Source organism: Balaenoptera borealis (assembly GCF_965194805.1).
Source record: "Balaenoptera borealis genome assembly, chromosome: 1".
NCBI lineage: Eukaryota > Metazoa > Chordata > Mammalia > Artiodactyla > Balaenopteridae > Balaenoptera > Balaenoptera borealis.
In genome coordinates this window covers 28,946,302-28,965,593 of record NC_138860.1, presented here as the reverse complement: position 1 = coordinate 28,965,593, position 19,292 = coordinate 28,946,302, and the positions used below count along the sequence as shown (strand labels likewise).

The following is a 19,292-nucleotide window of genomic DNA, read 5'->3' as shown; positions in this document are numbered from 1 at the left end:
TAGTTGCACACAGAAGGAAATAAAATATATAACCTTTTGAAAGAACGGGAAAGGAAAGTGATGGTAAAATACTTAGGAAATTATTAAGTTTCTAAGCAGTTAACATGCTTTTGAGTATGTTAATGCTTTTTATTTATTGCCATTCAGTGGTGATGTGGTAATTCCAGACTTTTTAGGAAAACTTTGTGCCACCAAACATCAGTCACACCATGGTTTGTTGTATATATGTTGTATTGTGTTTGTTCCTTTTTAAGGCTTTCTCTGCTTTTCCCCTTTCTGTTACCATGGCAATAATAATGTTACTGATCTGGGTGGAACATGATGTTATTTACCATTGTGGCATAAATTAGATTTATTTTAAAAAAACTATTTAATAGAGCAGTTTATCAGGGGTTAATAAAGTGCATACATTATATATAATTTGGGGAGCCACCCAATATAGAGTCCTCTACTTAAGGTAATTAATACAGGGGTACAGTTTTTTCACAGAATGCATGGTTTATTATTTTAAACACAAAGTTTGTGCAGTGAACACTACTTATATAGGAGGATCTATAGGATTTACAGTAGCACATTTGTTAGTTTTCCCTGAGGCTGCAGGAGAGAATGGGATTGGTGCCAGCAAGAACGGTCACTCTGAGCAAGCCTAACTCGCAAAGTAATTGATCACCCCCTCAACAGTGTAAAAACTGGAAATTTCCTGTTCTCAGAAAAGTTGAAGCATCTTAGTCTTGAAGAATATCTAAGTGGGCATTTAAAAACAGACAAAGATGATTCAGAAAATAAATAGCCCAAGCTCTCCATTTCAAGGTCCAGTTGATTGCCACAAAGTGTGAAAGATGCACATTCATCATTAAGAAACAGGTGAAAAGGGTAGAGGTGGGAGCTTACTTAACTTCCTTTCAGTAATGTCATAGTCACACAAATACGCTCCCAACTGCCAGTCTCCATGGATAGCTTTTCCCCCTTTTTCCTATTTGTGTGCACTCCCACCAGCTTGCTGCATGGAGCAAGCTCGCAAGCTCCCACCCGAGGGCTTGCTGCATTTCCCAGGGGGTTGAAGTCAGCGGCCCCTTAGTTTATACCTCCCAGCACACTTGAGGGAAACCACAATTCCCAGCAAGGCACTGCCTGTTATATCTTACTGCTTAATTACTCTACCTATTTAATGCCACTTAGAACATTGTCAGCTGTTGAGAAAAGGTAATTATCACTAGTCAAATGAAAAACACTTTTTTGGCTGCCTTACGGATACACATTTTACTGGTACCTTGATACATAATGAAGCCTGATAGCAAAACTTTTGCTTGTCTCTTCTTCAAGCCACAGCTGTTTCCCTGCTAAATTCATCCCATCTGTCTTCCCTTCCGTAAAGCTGTAGGCAGTATAGCATAAGTACAGAAGCAGTTCAGTGCTATTTTGGATAAACATAGCTGAAATTTGAATCTTTGCCATTTGTGATGCACACATTTTGTTTTACTGCTGTAAAGAGAGCTGTCAAAATACAACTACATGGATAATTTACTAAAATACAGTCAAATATAAGGGTGATCAAAGAGAAAGTATGTTGGGTCAGTCTGACTATTCCAGTATGTGCTCTGTAAGGTGTCCATGACCTCATCGTGAGCCCATGAATTCTGGTTGGGGAGAGCAGCCTCTAAAGTCTTTGTTGCAATCTGCAGAATGGCTTTCAGGAGTTACCCGTTCCTTATAACTGTCTGTGGCATGACTTGCAGTCTTTGAGAAGCTTTAGAAGTCCACTTTCTTAGTCTCCAAAAAAGTTTGCATTAGTGGGAAACATTTTCTATTTCTGGCACATCCAGTCAGATTTGTGCTGCATTACCATTCTACTTTGTTATGAAATTTATCACATCGAAGCCTTTGTTACCAGCTAGACTGTCTATTTCATTTCCATCCCCTTACTTATTTCTGTGTTATTGATGCATATAAATGCACTGTTGTACATTTTTAAAATCAGTAATACACAGTGCTTTAGAATCAATGGAGAAGTTTCCTTGAATGAATTCCTCTTCTGAATTCTAAGACCACTCACTCACACCTGGACCATTCCCTTCACACGTATTTACTGCTTTCTTTTTCCCATGTGTAAAGGTCTTTTCTAGGCCCAAATGGGCTGTGACCTCTTTGAGGGGAGGGGCCAGTATCACATATTTTGGTAGCCACTGTGGCCAGAACTCATAACATGTATTTGGACTTCTTGCTTTAATAACATTTTTTGGATTCCACACTGTGGAAGATCATTCTAGACTTAAGGCCCAAGATGAGAGGCAGCACATCGCTTCCGGCTGACTGCCCTTATATTCCCAATATCATGGCGTGGTTCTTTGCCTTGTTGGACCACCTGATGACTCAGCCAGCTAACCAGGAGTGTCCCTGTGGCTTTTTAGCCCCAAGACCATCCTGGCTCAAACACTTCCTGTAATGCCTATACAGCATAGTCCAATTACAGTATGAACTTATAGGCAGATTTTTATTTTGGGAGGAAAAATAATATACATAACAAAAAAGTTATCTACAGTCATGTTACTCGTTAAACTCACCATTTAATGAGTGTTGTGCATTTTCCAGCAATCCATCGACACTTTCTCCCCATCTTTATGATAATTCTAGAGCCTGTGCTTTTGACTCCATTTGTGTGTGTCATCTGTGAGAGGGAGGACAATGAGATGAGTCTGTCAAATGGGCATATGCCCGCACAGGCTACTGAATGGTGATGGCTCCTGCGACTGATGTGAGCTCGCAGTGCTCCTATGGCAGCCAGCAGATGTAGGGAGCTACTGTCTAGAGAGAAGTCTGGAAATAACCCTCTAGTCAGACCTCATGAAGAAAGTTGGGTTGCTGTGGTCAGGCCCTCTTGACCCTAGGTTTCTAACATGGTTGAATGAAATGATGTTCATAGGGGGAACGAAAGTGGCTATCAAGAGCCAACATGGCCCTGATTGACACTTGATCCTCAGAGTAATATTTATTTTTGGAAATGCCAACTTAAAACATGTGGTGGTATTGGTACTTTAAAATTTTTTTCTGAATGTTGTACACTTAGGCTCTTTGGTTATGCTAATTGTGTACTGGGAGCTTACATACTTGTTCCCATCTTCTGGGGTAGGCTACTTGCTATGTTGTAAACTTTAACCTTTGCATCTGCCTCTGTTTATTTTCATGGGAGGTCACAACTTAGTGATTCTGTCTAGTATTCAAGCAAATGACTATAAGTGCTGGATGGATTCATCTAGCTAGAATTTGATGTGAAAGGCACAAAGACTTATGACTCGTTGTCTGAGACTATACTTAATATTTCATTGTGCAAGTAAGCTTGCATCTACTTAGTTAACTGGGATGCCAGGGAATTACTCAAAAAAAAAATCCAATTAATACACATGATTCAACATATTTACACACACTGAACTATTTCAATCCAGGAATGCTGGAATAAAGACAAAATAATACTGTGTATTTACATAACACCATAACACCTTTCATTAGGAAAATCACAAGCCTTTGCTAACTTACTAAGCTGTGCAACACCCGGTGAGGTGTGTAGGAAGTAAGGTAGAACAATAAACAAGAAGTAGATGAAGGGAGAAAGGCAATATCACTCTATCGCTTGCATAGAGTGATAAAGATTCCTATTGGACACCCCTGGCATTCAAGGTCAGGTCACCCCATCCCAAGGAAACATAGATTGAAAGTACCTGTAAATATCACAGGCAATAATGGATTTTAGTGTGCTTCTTTATGCTGTTGTTTTTGTTGTCTTTCCAATCTAGACTGAAGTCTGTATTTTACTTGAATTGAATTGGCTGGAATGATGAACTGAAAAGATTTAGAGTTACATTGACACCGGACTGTGACAGTTACTCCCATTCAGGTCACTTGATTCATTGTTTAACTTCTCCTGGGCCCAACTAAATAAGATTTCCTTTTTTTTTCTTAGCTAGTGTGTGACAGTCCATTCTCTGGAAATGCCTAGAGGCAGCCAGAAGCATGCTAGTCAGTGGGAGAGGCAGTGGTGAGCCTGGTTTCTTCTGGGAGGGTCAGGGTTGATAGTAACAAATCCGAGCCCAAGCCTGCTCAGTGGCTGCCACGCCCAGCACCTCCATTCTAGGCCTGGCCCGTCACAGAGGCACAGAGAACACCCCACGACTTCTGTGGAGCTCCCAGGGCAGGCCTGGAGCTTGGGGCAGTGGAGTGCTCAAAGAACCAATGTGAACAACAAGAATATCAACAGACCATAGGAATAGTGAAATTTGCATTTAGATTTTAAAATAGCACATATTAACATCTCTGAATGAATTTTGAATTTAATATTCTGTTGGATTTCCATAAAGTTTAGTGCTGGAACTTAGTACTCATTAGGTTATGCTACACAGTAGATTTAATCACCTGATCCTTAGAGAAAAAAAAGAACTTTTTCTCTCTAAGTCTTTCTCACAGTAAAGTCTTTATTTCGGCTTAACCTTTCAGATTTTTGGATAATTTAGGTGTCACAGATACCCATGATAGGATAGCTTTCAGACACTATAATTTAAGTGTCTCTGAAATGCAATAAATAGAGCTTTGTCTGGGTGTTGGAAATAATATTTTCTTCCCAAACATCTGTTCATTTGTATTAACAATTTTCTCTGTCTCTAGAAAGGCAGTGTTTCTTTTTATGTATATAATCTCATCACCCTTTTCATCATATTAGCTGTGTCCAGTCAGTTGTTGTGGTATTGTGTTTAATATCCCTGTGTAACATGGGCAGGTGACAAACCTGACCTCAGGGGCTTCCGGAAGGGAAGATACCACTCGTTTTGCTGTACGTTAGTCCAGGTCAGACAATTGCTTTCTGTCTTAGTGGAGCTGGCTAATTTCACTGCCCTTTCAATTCATCTGAGACTGTTTTGGAAAAGGCATTTAAACACCAAATGCAGTATGAACAAGTCTTTGTCCCTGTCTTTAACTAGCGAAGCAAAGGATCCTTGGTTTTTCATTTTGGAGGCCCCAATTAGCACCCACAGTGGCAACAACTCATGAGCCTATGATGAAGATGGTGATGACTAACTATGAGCTCTGGCCATGGTAGTTACCAAAATATACTAGATACTGGCCTCTCCCCTCAAGGAGGTCACAACCGACTTGGGCCTAGAAAAGACTTCTGCACATGGGAAAAAGAAAGCAGTAAACATGTGAGAGAATATAATATACCTATATCCACCCTTTGACATAGATAGATGGGACAGTTGTTATTTAAATTATGTTTTGCTTTGAAGAAACTCAGGGTCAAAGCGGCTAAATGACACCAAATTCCCATGGCTGGTAGGCTAGGTAGGCATCATATCCTTTCCTACATAATGTCTCTGAGAGTCATTGTAGGGAAGGGTAGTTAAGACTGTGCATCCTGAACCCAGATGGCTTAGCTTCTGTGCTGTGTGATTTGGGGCAAGGTACTTAATATGAGCCTATTAAATCATGAGAATTGGTTAAGAGAATTGAACAAGTTAGTACACAGAAATGTTCAGAACAGTGCCTGACACAGTAAATTGCTCAGCAAACACGAGCTATGTGAGTTGCTAAAGTGCCCAGCACACAGAACAAGGTGTAATAGGAAATCAGAGCTTGTGTTGTACTCCAGGAGGTGTAAGTTATATAGGTCCTATTCAGAGTGGATAAGCTAGCTCAGGAAGTCACACTCACTTATGATAGGGGAAGTCCATCCTACCCATACCTTTAGCAAAGTTAAAATAAAATAGTATTTTTGTTCTCATGCTACAACGCAGGACTACTGCAGCCTATGAAATTAGTGAAAGACATACCATTTAAAATGTCTGCCTCTGGGTCACCTAGTCTCACTCTCGTGGGACAGTTATTCTTGGTAGATATGAGTGCTGCCTCATAATGATGCATTCCAGAGTACTCTTGAGAAGCCTTCGAGATTTATATCCTTTAAGTCTGAAACCCGTGGGGCACCTTGCACTTAACAGAGCACTAAATTCCAAGTAACACATTTCCATTCACAATCCATGTGCTGGGACCCTCCCTCCACATTGACTAAAAATGTGATCAAAGATTTATGAATTTGGAAGCACTGAAGTGATAGCAAAGGCTCCTGCTTGTTTATTTTGTTTGTTTGTTTGTTTGTTTGTTTGTTTGAAATCCTGTTCCACTTTGAACTGGGTTGAAGTCAGCAATGAAATTAGGAGCCTGGAAGCTCTGGTAATAGAGGAGAGAACCAATGGGGAGACTTGACTTACAGAAATCAGTCCAGGTCCGATCAGATAAAGGGGACGCAGGGAGGGAGAGAGCAGAAGGATCAAGAAGAGCCCACCTGAGATGACGGCTCCCTCGTCCCACTGCATCAGAAACAAGGAGAGAGTTCACGAGAGCAGCTCCGTGGCTTTATTTGGAGAAGGTTGTCTGGTAAAACACATACGTGAACCATAAATCCAGATTTTAGTTGCACCAGCTCCCATTTCTTCATGTCAGCATATGGTCAGCAACCTCTGAATGTTCTAGTACCCCTAGCATATAATTTTGATTTGGAAGCCTTCTACTGACAGTTAATTTTTATTGAAAGACTATTATCTTGATAAAAAAAATTTCTGACAGTTTCAGTGATATTAGTTTCCAAATATATAATGACAGCTTTGTTGGTGTGTGTTTATGTGTGTGATGCATTCACATGCATATGTCATGTCCTGCCATCTTATAAAAGAACCCTGCTTTAATGTTTCACTGTGCTGTAGGGAGCACCCAGAATTCAGGCTCTGTGTGAGTGTGCATTGTTTATGACACTTGGACCATGAGCCCTATAGAATTTGTTAGCATACATAGAAATTTGGTAAGGACAAGGATTTTTATGCTAGGAAATTTCGTTGTCACATGTACAGTAGCTTTAGATAAGTCCCAAAGGACAATGTGGTACACACAAAAGGGCCCTGGATTTTAAACAGAGAAATCTGGCTTTTAGTCCTGTCTTCAATATTTTACAGCTATTGTTAGTATCGTGGGTTTAGAAGACAGACCTGGGATTGTTTTCCACCTCTGCCACTTACTATGTGAATTTAGGCAAAATATTGGCAGCATCTCTTAGCCTTAGTTTCTTGTCTATAAAATGAGAATTATAAAAGTACCAGTAATACCTTCTTCAAAGTGTTGCTATTACAATTGGAAATGGCTAGAAAAGCACTTATCACAGTAACTGCATGTAGAAAGGGCTCAGTAAATAATTAATAATAACAATAGCTCATGTTACTTATTGCTTTAGTTATTTTATTTTTGAATCTCAACTATCTCATTCATTAGATAGAAGAAAAACTTCTTACATTCCAGGGCTGTTTTCAGAGTTGAATGAGCTAATGTATGTGAAAGCACTTTCTATATGCTCCGAAGCCCTCTATTGAAAATAATAACAATAATGATTGTATTTTCATTTATTGAGAATCTACAAAGTGCCAGGCACTTTACATGTTATCTCTAATTCTCACAACAATCCTGTGAGGTAGGTAGTATCATTTTACATTAGAAATGAAACAGGCTTAGAAGCATTTGCCTTGGATCATGCTCAGATTTCAACATACATCTTTTTTTTTAAATTTAAACTCATCATTCTACATAGCCACATCTCAGTGATAATAACAGAATTGTTAATGATAGTTTGTTGTTGCTGTTGGTAATAGAATCAGGCTCATATCTGCTCTGAGCTGTTGATTCATCATAGACTAGTATAGCATAGACTGCAGGTATTTTATTAAAACATATGATTTTGATGAAATGCACTTAATATACACTCATTCACAAACCTGCATGTGTATCCACTAAGCCCTAGGCTATGAAGGAACATGTCAGCAAGTCCTAGGTGATGGCAGTGTGGTTGAAATGCATGTGCTGGCCCCAAGGTGAATTGTTTAAAGGGCATACTTTTTGAATGGATAAATTCTGATATTTTTATTATAATGTTCAATGTTTTTTTTAGTCACGTCTCATGTTTTTACATTTCAGTTACATGAATCTGTATTCATGTTAAAAGTACAAGTAAATGGAATTTACTATTTGATGCCCCTGCCTGAATACTAATTATAACTGGCGTATTGCTCACCAGCTAATAGTGATCTGCTTAGACTGGCATACTTGACCCTGGGCATATCCACTAGGTAATGCTTGTGTGTATAATTGTAGCTGCACACCTGGGGCCTCCTGGACTGTAAGTGAGGTAGGCACGCCCTTTTGAGTTTGGCAGTTCCTAGCTGCATAACTTTGCCAAAGTTTTGGGATCTTTTGTTTCTTTTTTGTAATCCTTTCTAAGCCTCAGTCTCCTTATCTGTTAAATTGTAATAATAATACCTATCCCTTAGAGTTTCTAGGCGGGAAAAGGGATATTTCATGCTCAGCAATCAAAAGATGAGGTTTCCCCTACTCTTCTTTGACTTAAAAAAAGTACTTTTGCAACAGTGGAATATCTGCTTTGCTTTTGTGCTGCCATATATTTCTACAGACTTGGTAAACCATGTATGGTCAACCAACATACGGTTCAGACAAATTTCCAAGAAGATCTGAATCTTAGCTTTTCTCCTGTAACTGAGATGGTGCCATTAGTGGGGCTGTCTCATCTGCAGAGTGCCCTCTGCCCGGTGTGGTGGGAACGTCCCAGCTACCCGGTGCAGCAGAAGCTACAATAATGGCCCCTCACCCTCACTTTTCAGGGTTTGCTCCTGAAGCCAGCATCCTGGCCTTGATCACTCACACGTGTCTACCAGGTTTAACTTTTAGTTTAAAAGAAACCCATAATTTTCACCTGTGTCTTTTTGATTCCTAGCTTGATAGAATATCTTAGAATGTTTTTCTAATGTCCCCTCCCCCCGCCCAACTGCTCTAAGTTGCAAATGGCCAGATTTCAGTCATCAGGAGAGTAGAAAATGTATTATTTTTTTGCAGCCTGTCTTACTGGGGGCCAGATTCCAAGGAGGCAGCCCGTGTGCTCACAGGCCAGGAGAGCCAGGATTTCAACAGTGTCAACAATCTTTGCTCATCATACCAAAAAAGCAGCGTTTCGGTGCCGACTCATTAGCATACAGCCGCGTGTGCTTGCTAACAAAGCAGGCTCTGGGTATCTGCTAGTTTCTCAGCTTGTCTGTCTTCCTTGACCGAAAGAAGAGGAGAAATCGCTTCAGGCAAGGGTGCTGTCCCTCTCCTTCGGCAAGAAAGCATTTCAAGAATTCCCAGAGGGAGAGCTTTAAAGTGGTTTTCCTTTGGAGAAAGGAGATCATCCATCCTTTGTTTTTCTAATCTTGATTTAAATCATTGACAAGCAAATAAATCGCCATGTTGTCTAGTAAAAAATGATCCAGCCCTGAATAATTCCAGGCATCCCCATAATAGTTTTATTTAGTTAGAATCTGTAAAAAGAAATAACAATATAGGCAGAGGTACACATGCATGCCCTCCTCTTGGTCTGTCTCTCTATCCTTCTTTTGTTGGGGGGGATGGAGGGAAGAAGAAACGCACAAGCAGATGTGCTGCTAGATCTACAGGCTTCTGCCAACCATATGGCATCTTAAAGAAAGATGGTTAGAGCGTCTGGATTAGCAAAGAGTCGGGATGGGAAGCCATGTGTCGTGTTGGTACAGGCAGTTGTTTGAGCTCTCTCTAAATGGCTTCAGGAGATTGTGTAATGGAACAAATGGTCCTGCGAGCCCAGGAACAGCCTTGCCGCTGCTGGAGAGGCAATTGGCCCTCGGGCGTGTACTGCTTCCCTATTTTTCCCCCAGTATTGTGTGTTCTTCTTTTAATGTTCTCTAAACTCACTCTGAGAATTGACTCAGAACTTTTCAACTTATAATTACGCTCGTGAGTTCTCCCTGCCTCTGTGTCCACTTGAACTCTCCTCTCGCTGTCTGATCTGGGGATTAATGATGCTCCGGTCCTGCTCAGCACAGTGTCGCCTCCTGCCACCCTCCGCAGGGGTCCAGGCTCTGCACACCAGCCTCCAGTGCTGCCTGACAAAGGGTTTTCTGGGGAGGTTGCCCAGCTACTGCGGGGGGGGGGGGGGCGGTGCGGAGGGGGGGAATGTCCTCTACCATCAGAATTTCCAGAAACCCCAAAAGATGGAAAATCTTTCATTTCTTGGTCAGTCAGCTGGGAGTTTTATGTGGTCCCAGGTGTTGAGCACACAAGAGATGTGTCCCTTCACTATTTTGGAACTCCTGTGAGACATGAAAAAAATTTATACTAATTCCATACTGGTGAACTCTCTGGAATCTGAGGTCACACATGCCATTTATTCAGCAGTTTGAGACCTTTAGGATTCTGTTCTCTAATACAAATGTAAATAAAAGTTTAAGAATTGAGACACTGATGGTGGCAGCACATTGGCAGTATTGCAGCTGTGGTCAAGTCCTCTGGCCATTCTTGTTCTGAGAGGCTGAGGCAGAAGAAGCCACGAGACCTCCCAGTGAGAGCAGGTCTTTCTTTCGAGTTTGTTCTCTTCACCAAGCTTTTTGGACATTTCAGCTACGTTTTCGGGCAAACAGATCTTATTTTATTCTCATTTCAGGGCCATTGCACATATAATGCAATATCTTTAGCTGCTAGAAAAGTTAGGCCCGCCTCCTCAGTTGGACAGGTAACTAACTCTGAGGCTCTAGGTGTATCATAAATCGTGGTTAATGGAAGGTGAAATGAATAGTTGATCCAGTCAAAGAACTGACCAAATCATCAAACCAGTTTGAATGAAGTGGTCAGGTCAGTGGGGGTCGCTGGTCAGCGCCTGGTTTGTGCTGTGTGAGTGGCCACCTCCCTTCTCAGAGGCAGTGAGCCCAGCTACCCAGGTCCCAGACAATGGGATCAAGTAAGAAATGCAATATCCAGGTTAAAAATGAGTTAGCTGTGGTAAACTGTAGCAAGTGGGAGGCTATCCTGTCTACTACAACTTCTATCAAAGGTACTCTGAGCAAGGAAACTACATTCTAATTTATTTTGCTTTGTGATGATGCAGTCTTCCCTCCAAAGAGAAATGAAGCCTAGAGCTTCTGTGCTGCAGAAGGAGAAAAGGACACAGTGTCCTGACATCTGAATGTGTCTTCAGACTGTCATTATGTTTATGTACTTGTGGCTGAGGCAAATGATTTTTACTGTCTTAAGGTCATCAGAGAATAATTTGAAGATTGTTACCGACTTTTTTCTAAATAACTATTTTCTGCAGGGATAATAATGTTACCCAGAAATTTCAGATAAAGTGCTCTTTCATTTTTTGTGAATTCTTTGTATTTATATTGAAAAATTATTCCTATCTCATACACATAGGTTAAAAACACGTTCCTTTCTTTCTTTCTTTCTTTCTTTTTCAGAGCTCATTTCATACTGAACATGCTAAGTGTTAGGCTATTCTTACTTTGTCTTCTGAATTTAGGATCAAGGGCAGGGGGATTGTCTGTGGAAAGCATAATTTTGATTATCTACCAGTTGGAAGAAATTACCACTTCAATCCCTTTTACCATCCAAGTGTACATGGTCCCAAATTTGTCAGCATTAGAATTTCTTGAAACAATGCAATTAAACTGCAACATATTTCCTAACATTCTTAATTAAGACAGTAACTGAAAAATGTAGATTAACAGAAGTTACTGTTTTTATCAACATATTTTCTTTCTTTCCCTCCACCATCACATCCCCCCTCCCCCCACTCTTTTTTTGCTTTAAATGTCTGATGTCAGTTTTGTCCACATGTACATTATGCACATGGCACCAAAGAAACAAAGTGAAAAATTCTCTTTTAATTCTGAGCAGCTCGCCCAGCGCCACATGCACTGTCTGTTACATGTCGCTTCATATGAGGTTCATGCTGGGAGTTTCTTTTTAAAGGCAAAGTGTTTCTGAAGGAAAGAGTTCAGGTTGGGCAGATTGTGTTAGAAAAATCTCACTGTCTCCGAGTGGAATTAATATACTGATTATTCTGCGCAAGCTGAAACTGGCAGCATGTGCAAAGTTCAAGAGTGTCTGGGAATTGAAATATGGAGGAGAATTCCGGAGAGTGAGCAGAGACAAAGAATTGGAAGTAGGGTTTAGAAGTGTAACTAATGGTAACTTTGTAAGAAGGGAGAGGGAATTCAAGCATGAACAACTGTGTCATAAAGCAGTACTCAAGATATTTTTTATGGAATCAGGAAGTCCTGTTTTCTATGGCACATTTTAGGATTGATCATAAAAGTCAGTTTAGTTATTGGACGAGATTGGAGGGGGAAAATAAAGACATGTCATACCCAGCACCCTTTTAATTTTCATTTCTTTTGAGTTCTTAAGATATTCGCCAGTTTCAATTAAGTCACGTGAGAAGCTTAATCACTAACATAGATATTAAAACGGGTTGTAATATTTCTTCAGCCTCTCTATTAGCAAAATTTTTTTTCATGTTTAATTAAAATTGGAGTCCTCCATGATCAACAATGCTTAATTTTTTGTTGTTGTTCACAAATAAGGAATTAAAAGGTAAGAAAAGCAAACACCATCACGCAGCACTTTCCCATCACAAGGAAACCAAACTTTTTTCACACTGCTTCTCAGGGGAAAGAAATTGGGACGTGAGCTTGGAGTTAATGAAGCTTTCATCCATCTCCTTCCTTCAACTGCCATCTCAGCTTAATCCTCTCCTTCTGCCGCAGTCCAGAGGCCCTGCGAGCCCCCGCGGAGCCTCCGGAGCCAGATGCCGGGCACCAGCCCCCCCCACCCCCGCCACCGCCCGCGGCCCGCCCGCCGGAGCCTGCGGCCCCCACCATCCCGGGGCCGGGCCGAGCCGAGCCGCGAGGAGGACGGCACGCGGGGCCGGGCGGGGCCCGCGGCGGCGGCGGCGGGAGCTGGAGCGCGAGGCCGCCCTGCCAGCCGCGGGCGCCCGAAGCGGGCCGAGCGCAGGTGTGGGCGCTAGAGGCGCACGTGGAGCCCCGCCGACGCTTCAACCCGCAGAGGCACAATCGCCCAGCGCTGGGTGGGGGCCGGGCTGGCGGCTCCCGGACGCGCAGTGGCCCGGGCGGGAGTGCTTTGCTTGGTGGGCTCTTGGGACAAGCGGGGCGCCGGAAAAGGCTCGTCCTGGGCGTGCACAGCTGCTCCTGACGCCGCCGTCTGCGGAGCCTCACTAAAACTCGAAGATGAATCCTTTCACTGGCGGCATCTAGGATGGGGGGGGGGGGGCGGAAACCTACCTTCTGTTTGGCAGTTGCTCTTTTCTAAAGCAGGAAATTATCTCTGGGGGTGACTTAGGTTACAGGGTCCTCCCATGGCTCTGTGGGTCAGGGGCTGGGAAGATGTCAGCATGCTCCTGCCTGTACACCTCTTAGAAGGGTGGGGTGCAGCCTAAGAGGAGTGGCGCTGCAGGGTAAGGCTGCCCTGACCACCACCCCTCATCCCCTGTGGTAATTGGCTATCAGGGCAGTTGTTTCTACTGCCCTTAACCTTGCCTCTCCCATCACAACCACTAAGGGACGGCCATATACAGATTAAACGCTGGATGGATGATTTAGCACGTCCGGGGCTTTTTCTTCTTAAAATCTGGGCACTACTGCCTGTAGGGATTCCTAGTCTACACAGCGGGCGCTCACCAGGAGTGGGGGTCAGGACTGGGAACGGAGTCCCGTGCTGTGAGGGACTCCGGTACGACACTGAGCCCGCTGCCAGGGGCCTGCAACGTGCTGCCTCTTGTCACCCAGAGCAGCCCCCCAAAGGCCTCGTTTTCCCCTTCTTGTCTGTCTTTCTTATTCAGAGCCCTGACCCTCTCTGAGACCAGCCCATGGTGATACTCCCAACCCTCTGAGATGAATCCTGTCTCCCTTGCTATCTCAAGGACTGCATATTTTGTGCACATAGACGACTTCTGCTTGGAGCACCTAAAAGTTGATTGATGACAAAGAGATGGTGCTAGACATTTTTATTCCAAAGCAGTCTCAGTGTTCTCTTTGCCACCTTCCTCAAGGCCACAGTAGTTTCCTGGGCTACGTGGGGCGTTTTGTTTACTTGTGGTACTTTAAAAAAATAGAGTAAGGAGTGTTGGAAGCCTGGACTGGTTCTCTTGCCACTTCTTAAAATTCAGAATTTCGCAGCCCAAACGTTAAACAACTGATTTAGCTGCTTCCTTCTCCCCCATGATGGCACGTAAGTGGGCAGGATCGGACTTCTCTGCTGTTTGAGCCCGCTAGCAACCACATGAGCCCTCTGGCAGGCCTACTCACTCTGATCTGCCATGGACCCTTCTAGCTGGAAGAGTTATGCCATCATATTATCCCAACACTCATCACTGTGTGGAGGATCCCCTTTTACTAAATGATTTATTACTCTTAGCAGAATTCCTTTGGCTGCAGATTTTATTTCTGAGTCACTCTGTTCAGCTCAATTGGTTGCCTTCAGTTACCCTGGCAACCAGCAGATGGGGTTCTTTGACAAGGGTCAGCGGGGAGGCTGCCTCAGTATAGATGGAAGAGAAGCTAAATGAAAAAGCTTTCAGCATTGACAGTTCTATAGTGGATGACCAGGAGTAGTTATCAAATTACTTTTATTAAAACCTAATTAAATGTGTGCCAGTAAATGCGCCGTGGTGACTGAGTCTGGTTCCTTAGCTGCTGTGGGCTCACTCTCACTTCATCACACCTCTGTGACCAACTTTTTATAAGTATGAAATTATTTATTTCCAAATAACTAATTTTTGAAAAGAGAGTGCTCAGGCTTAGGTTTAGGCCGGGTGTGGCAGGAGAGGTGATGTGGGTTTTTCTCCTAGAACTTCTAAGTGGCCTGGATTCTACTCTGCAAAGATTATGATTTTCAGCAGTTTTCATTCCTCTGTCCTGTTTTTCTTTGCACACTGGGGCTGTGCTCACCATGACTCTGCTTTTGTTTTACAAAGAACTGCTTAAGGGTATCTGAGGCTTAAGGCAAATGGTCTCCTACGTCCTTCAGAGTCTAAGATTCTTGCCTTGTCAGCTCCTGTCCCCACTGTTTCGTGGTGCGGGTCCTTTATTCATGGCCAGCCCTCCAAGGGAATTACAAGCTCAGCCAGGTCAGATAGCACATGCTCTTTGAAGACTGCAAGGTAGCTTCGCAGCAGATGTTCCTAAATGACCTGAGGGGAAACTGTGCCTCGTTTCCAGAGTCAGCTGTGTTTTAGGCAGTTGTTGGTCCAGCAGAGAGCCAGCGACCTTGTCAGGGACTCCAGGGTGCCACCGCCGGGGCCCTCCCTTGCCTCAGGCTCGCCCAGAGTCCTGTGGCGCCTGAGCCGCCGCCAGAGAGTTTTCCAAGCTGGTTTTGGAGCTTCTGGCCTCTGGTTCCTGCACCCTTCATGCCAACGCCAGTCTGTGGTTCCCAGACCAAGGAGTCCTCAAACTTGTCGGTGACAAGGTAAGAACAGAGATTGAAAGTGCTTAGAAACTTTTATAGCAATTAGGCAGTGCAACAGCATTTTTATTGTACTTCACAAAACTATCAGTCTGCAACAGAGTGGAAGTTAAAAAAGAACAATAATAAAACCCAAACCGGTGCTCTTCACGGAGCGAGGTAGAAAAGCACTGAGCTAGGGATTGCCTCCTTTTTCCCCAGCCTTTTTGGGGAAATGGGTCAGCCATTTCCCAGTACGTTGCCCAGTGTGTCACCTTTCTCAAGGTCCTTATTTTTTAGTATGGAATAGAAGTCACGGCCTTTTAAAAAAAGGATTTTGAAATGCTGCAGAGCACTAGATCTGGAGTCAAGAGACATGGGTTTCAGTCCTAGATTTACTCTAGACAGTCTGTGGGACCTTGGACAGATCACTTGTACTCTCTGGGGCCCAGATTCACCATAATGGGCAGGACTGAATGACCTCTAAGTTGCCTCTAACATGTCTAACAGGACCTGACCCTTTTGAAGAGAAGAGCAGGGGTCTTTTCCCCATTGCTGCCCTAAGCTGCCCCCTGCTGTACTCCACAGGCAGCCAAGGCTCATTGGAAATTTGAGAGAATGAAAAATTAAAGGGGCAGTACAGGAATGTAAATTGTCTTTACTGGAAATGTAAACTCTCCCTAGAATTGCAGGACCCTTAGAATGAATTCCTGCATTGAAATCATTATTGAAAAGGGTAGATTTGGGCAGAGGATATTTAAACAGCAAACCAGCTAGTGAAACTGCCTTAATTTTCTAAGTGAGGATAGCTGGCTAGAATGTGTTCCAGATTTCCGAGCACATGGCTTATTCTAGCTGATCTGTATGGCCACGTTAATGAGACGGAATTTCATAAAATGTGGCAGCAATTTTTAAGCATTGGAACAAAGTGTACAACTTTAATATGGCTTATTCACCAAATTAATTACCTAGAGCAGTAGTAATTAGGGTAATTGGGTTTTCAAAACTTCGACTTGGGCAACCTAGGTGTACTGTTATGACTAGATAGCTGGCGGTATTTGAGGATAGGAACACAGTAAAATTCTATAAAGTCATAGTATTGTAGAAGTTTGGAGTTCAAAGAGAACTTAGTCATCTTCTAGTTCAGGGGCTGGCAAACTTTTTTTTCTAAAGGGTCAAGTAATAAATGTTTTAGGCTCTGTGGCCATATGGTCTCTGTTGCAGCTCCCCAACTCTGCTGTTAACTGTGCAAAAGCAGCCATAGACAATACGCCAGTGCACGAGCATGGCTATGTTTCAATGAAAGTTTATTTAGGGGCACTGAAAGTTGAATGTCAGAGAATGTTCACATCACAAAATACTGTTTTTCTTTTGATTTTTTTCCAATCATTTAAAAATGTAAAAAACATTCTTAACTTGCAGATTGTACAACAACAGACAGTGGACCAGGCTGGATTTGGCCTGTGGTGTGAAGTTTGCTGATCCACTTCTAGCTTATCCTGTCATTTCACATGTGAGGAAACTGAGATTCAAAGTGATCACACAATTTGCTTAAGTTTTTATGACTGACACCAAAACTTAGGAGTAGACTAGGATAGTTTTCATTTAGACAGTTGGCTGTTTTGATTATCAAAATTGGAGCCACGCAAAATACATTATTCTCCAGAAGAACTCATTTTGTATGTGATTGATACTGTGAATTATAGCATACCAGTGGTTCTTAAACTTGAGAATTCATCAGAATCACCCAGAGGGCTTATTAAAGCACATACTGCTTGGCTACACCCCGCCAGGGTTTCTGATTCAGGAGGTCAGGAGGTATTCTTTGCTCAATTTTAGAAGTGGAGAACCTGAGATTGAGAGAGATCAAGCCTCTTGCCCAAGTAAAATAGGTAGTTTGTGATAGGATTTTGAACCCATGTCTCCTGTTTCCAAGTCCAGCACTCATTCATCTGTTCTAGGATTCTTTTAATTAAGTGACAGATTTCAATAGCATACTTAAAATTATTTGATTTATATGTTATGTTCTTTCGGGAACAAGGTTATTAAATATTAAAACGTACTTACACTATAGATGAAATTACAGGTATTATATTTGGTATAAATATTGTCCACTGGTAAGTGGTTTGCTCTTTCTGACACCATTTGTCTAGCACCTTGCTAAGTGCTGGAGATGGAAAGCTGAACAAGATCCCATTCCTGTCCTTAAACGTATTCATTGTTCAGTGGGGGAGGCAGACCAGCAATGACTGTAGTAAGTGTAGATGGGTGCTCTGGTGGGATGCGTGGGATAGAACAAGCTGTGGAGGGGTTTAGAAGGTTTAGGGGCTGATCTACAGAATCGATGTGGACAGAGAGGGAAGAGGCAAGGAAGACTCCGAGACAGGCGACTAGGGGCGGTCCCACCCACGTGAGAAGGGCACAGAAGGAGGAGCACGCCATCTGTGGCTGGTCAATCCTGGCTTGTTAACCCCTTCTGGTTGTCTGAACTTGGGCAAATGACTAACTTCTCTGTGCCCGGCTTTTCTTATGCACAAAATGCAGATGATAAAAATACCTACTGTGTAGTATTGTTATGAGGATTAATTTAGTTACTGCCTACAATACTCCCTGGCCTTTAGTAAATGCTCAGTAAATATTAGAGTACTCTACTGGGAATAGTAGAGAAATGAGTGCACATTTTACAGTCACAGTATGTGCACCTTTGAAATTCACATGTTTGTTAGCTGAAAAGTGTTCTTCATTTACATGAGGAAGCCCCTCTTCCAGGGAAATTGTGGGTCTGAGCATTTTGAAAACACTTACCTGAGAAGGAGCTCTAGTCTGAAAACATTGCAGGACAAAAGACATTTTACCACGATCGCCACCAAAAACAATCAAGCAAACAAGAAAACCACCCACGGTAGTTTGTAGGGAGCTCCCAGGTTAAATGTTGAGTGAAACTAAAACCTCTGATCAAAAACCATATATGCATGAGGTTACTGGCCACCTCCGGGGTAAGTAGGGGGCTGGGCTGGAGAAAATACATAGGGAGGGGTCCCACAGCCCTGGCACCGGGTTCACAAGTGTTCATTTGATTATTATGCCTCGTAACTTATTTAGACACTGCATATATTTTGTATGTATCACATACAACATACAAAAATTTAAATATATGTATTCACTTGCTTTCACAGTATTCATAGCAAATGAGTGTCTGAAGCATAGGACCAGAGCTGGCAGCTTGCACTGCTTCTGTTTTGCATAAGATATTTTTCCCAGCCCACTCAGCTCCATAAAGTTGTTTTGTATTTCACCACTTGCTCCATCTTATCTTAAAGTCGTGCATATTTAAAAAAAAAAATGTTGGTTGTGATTGTGCATGCGGGGTGTGGCAGAGAGCATCTCTGTTGGACCAATAGAGATGTGCCTGGGCCCAGCCCACATTCCAGTCTCCTTTACTTGTATCTGCATCCTGGGCTTTGGAAACCTGGGCCTGCTTGTTCCCAATGTAACTGCTGCCCCTGCCCACCTGTAATTCCCAGGGAGCTTTTGCACAGGTGAGCCCTTGCTATGCAGCAGCGCTTCTCCTCTGAGGGGCCCCAATCTGCCCAGTGGTGGCAGGTCCTTAAGGAAATGGGCACTGATCGGGATGGTGACCCCAGCCTGGGTGCAGAGTAGCCTGGAAGTGTCCTTCCTGTGACCGCCGTGCCCTGTGAGGACAGGGGAGCACCGGGGCTCCGCAGGAAGGGATGGCCTCCTGCCCCTGAGGGGCCCGGCCTAGCCACAGCTCCCCTGGGCGCCGGGACAGCACGGTGCAGACAGTGAGCGTGTCCTGGGGGTCTCTGGGAGAGGATGGAACACCTGCCCGTTCCGGAGATGAGGTACAGGCCTTGGGAAAGGAGCATCCCAATTAGGGATTGAAGTCTGAAAGCTGATGATTCCACTCTCTTTCCTGCTGTGCA

General features: G+C 43.1%; 1 protein-coding gene and 1 long non-coding RNA gene across 8 annotated transcripts in view; both read left to right on the top strand.

Annotated features, from left to right (window-relative positions):
• Window positions 1-19,292, top strand: part of LOC309605611 — an 867,207-nt gene that overhangs the window by 501,300 nt on the left and 346,615 nt on the right. The gene's annotated exons all lie outside the window — the stretch shown is intronic.
• Window positions 1-19,292, top strand: part of SDCCAG8 (SHH signaling and ciliogenesis regulator SDCCAG8) — a 272,072-nt gene that overhangs the window by 236,133 nt on the left and 16,647 nt on the right. For 3 of the 7 annotated variants that reach the window (XM_082340486.1, XM_082340485.1, XM_082340477.1), the window contains one exon: window positions 8,935-9,082. The exons of the other annotated variants lie outside the window; for them this stretch is intronic. In XM_082340486.1, coding sequence (XP_082196612.1) covers window positions 8,935-9,067 — 133 coding nt within the window. In that variant the 3' untranslated portion in view covers window positions 9,068-9,082. Of the gene's footprint in view, window positions 1-8,934; window positions 9,083-19,292 lie in introns of those variants that run through there. 7 annotated transcript variants of the gene reach the window in all.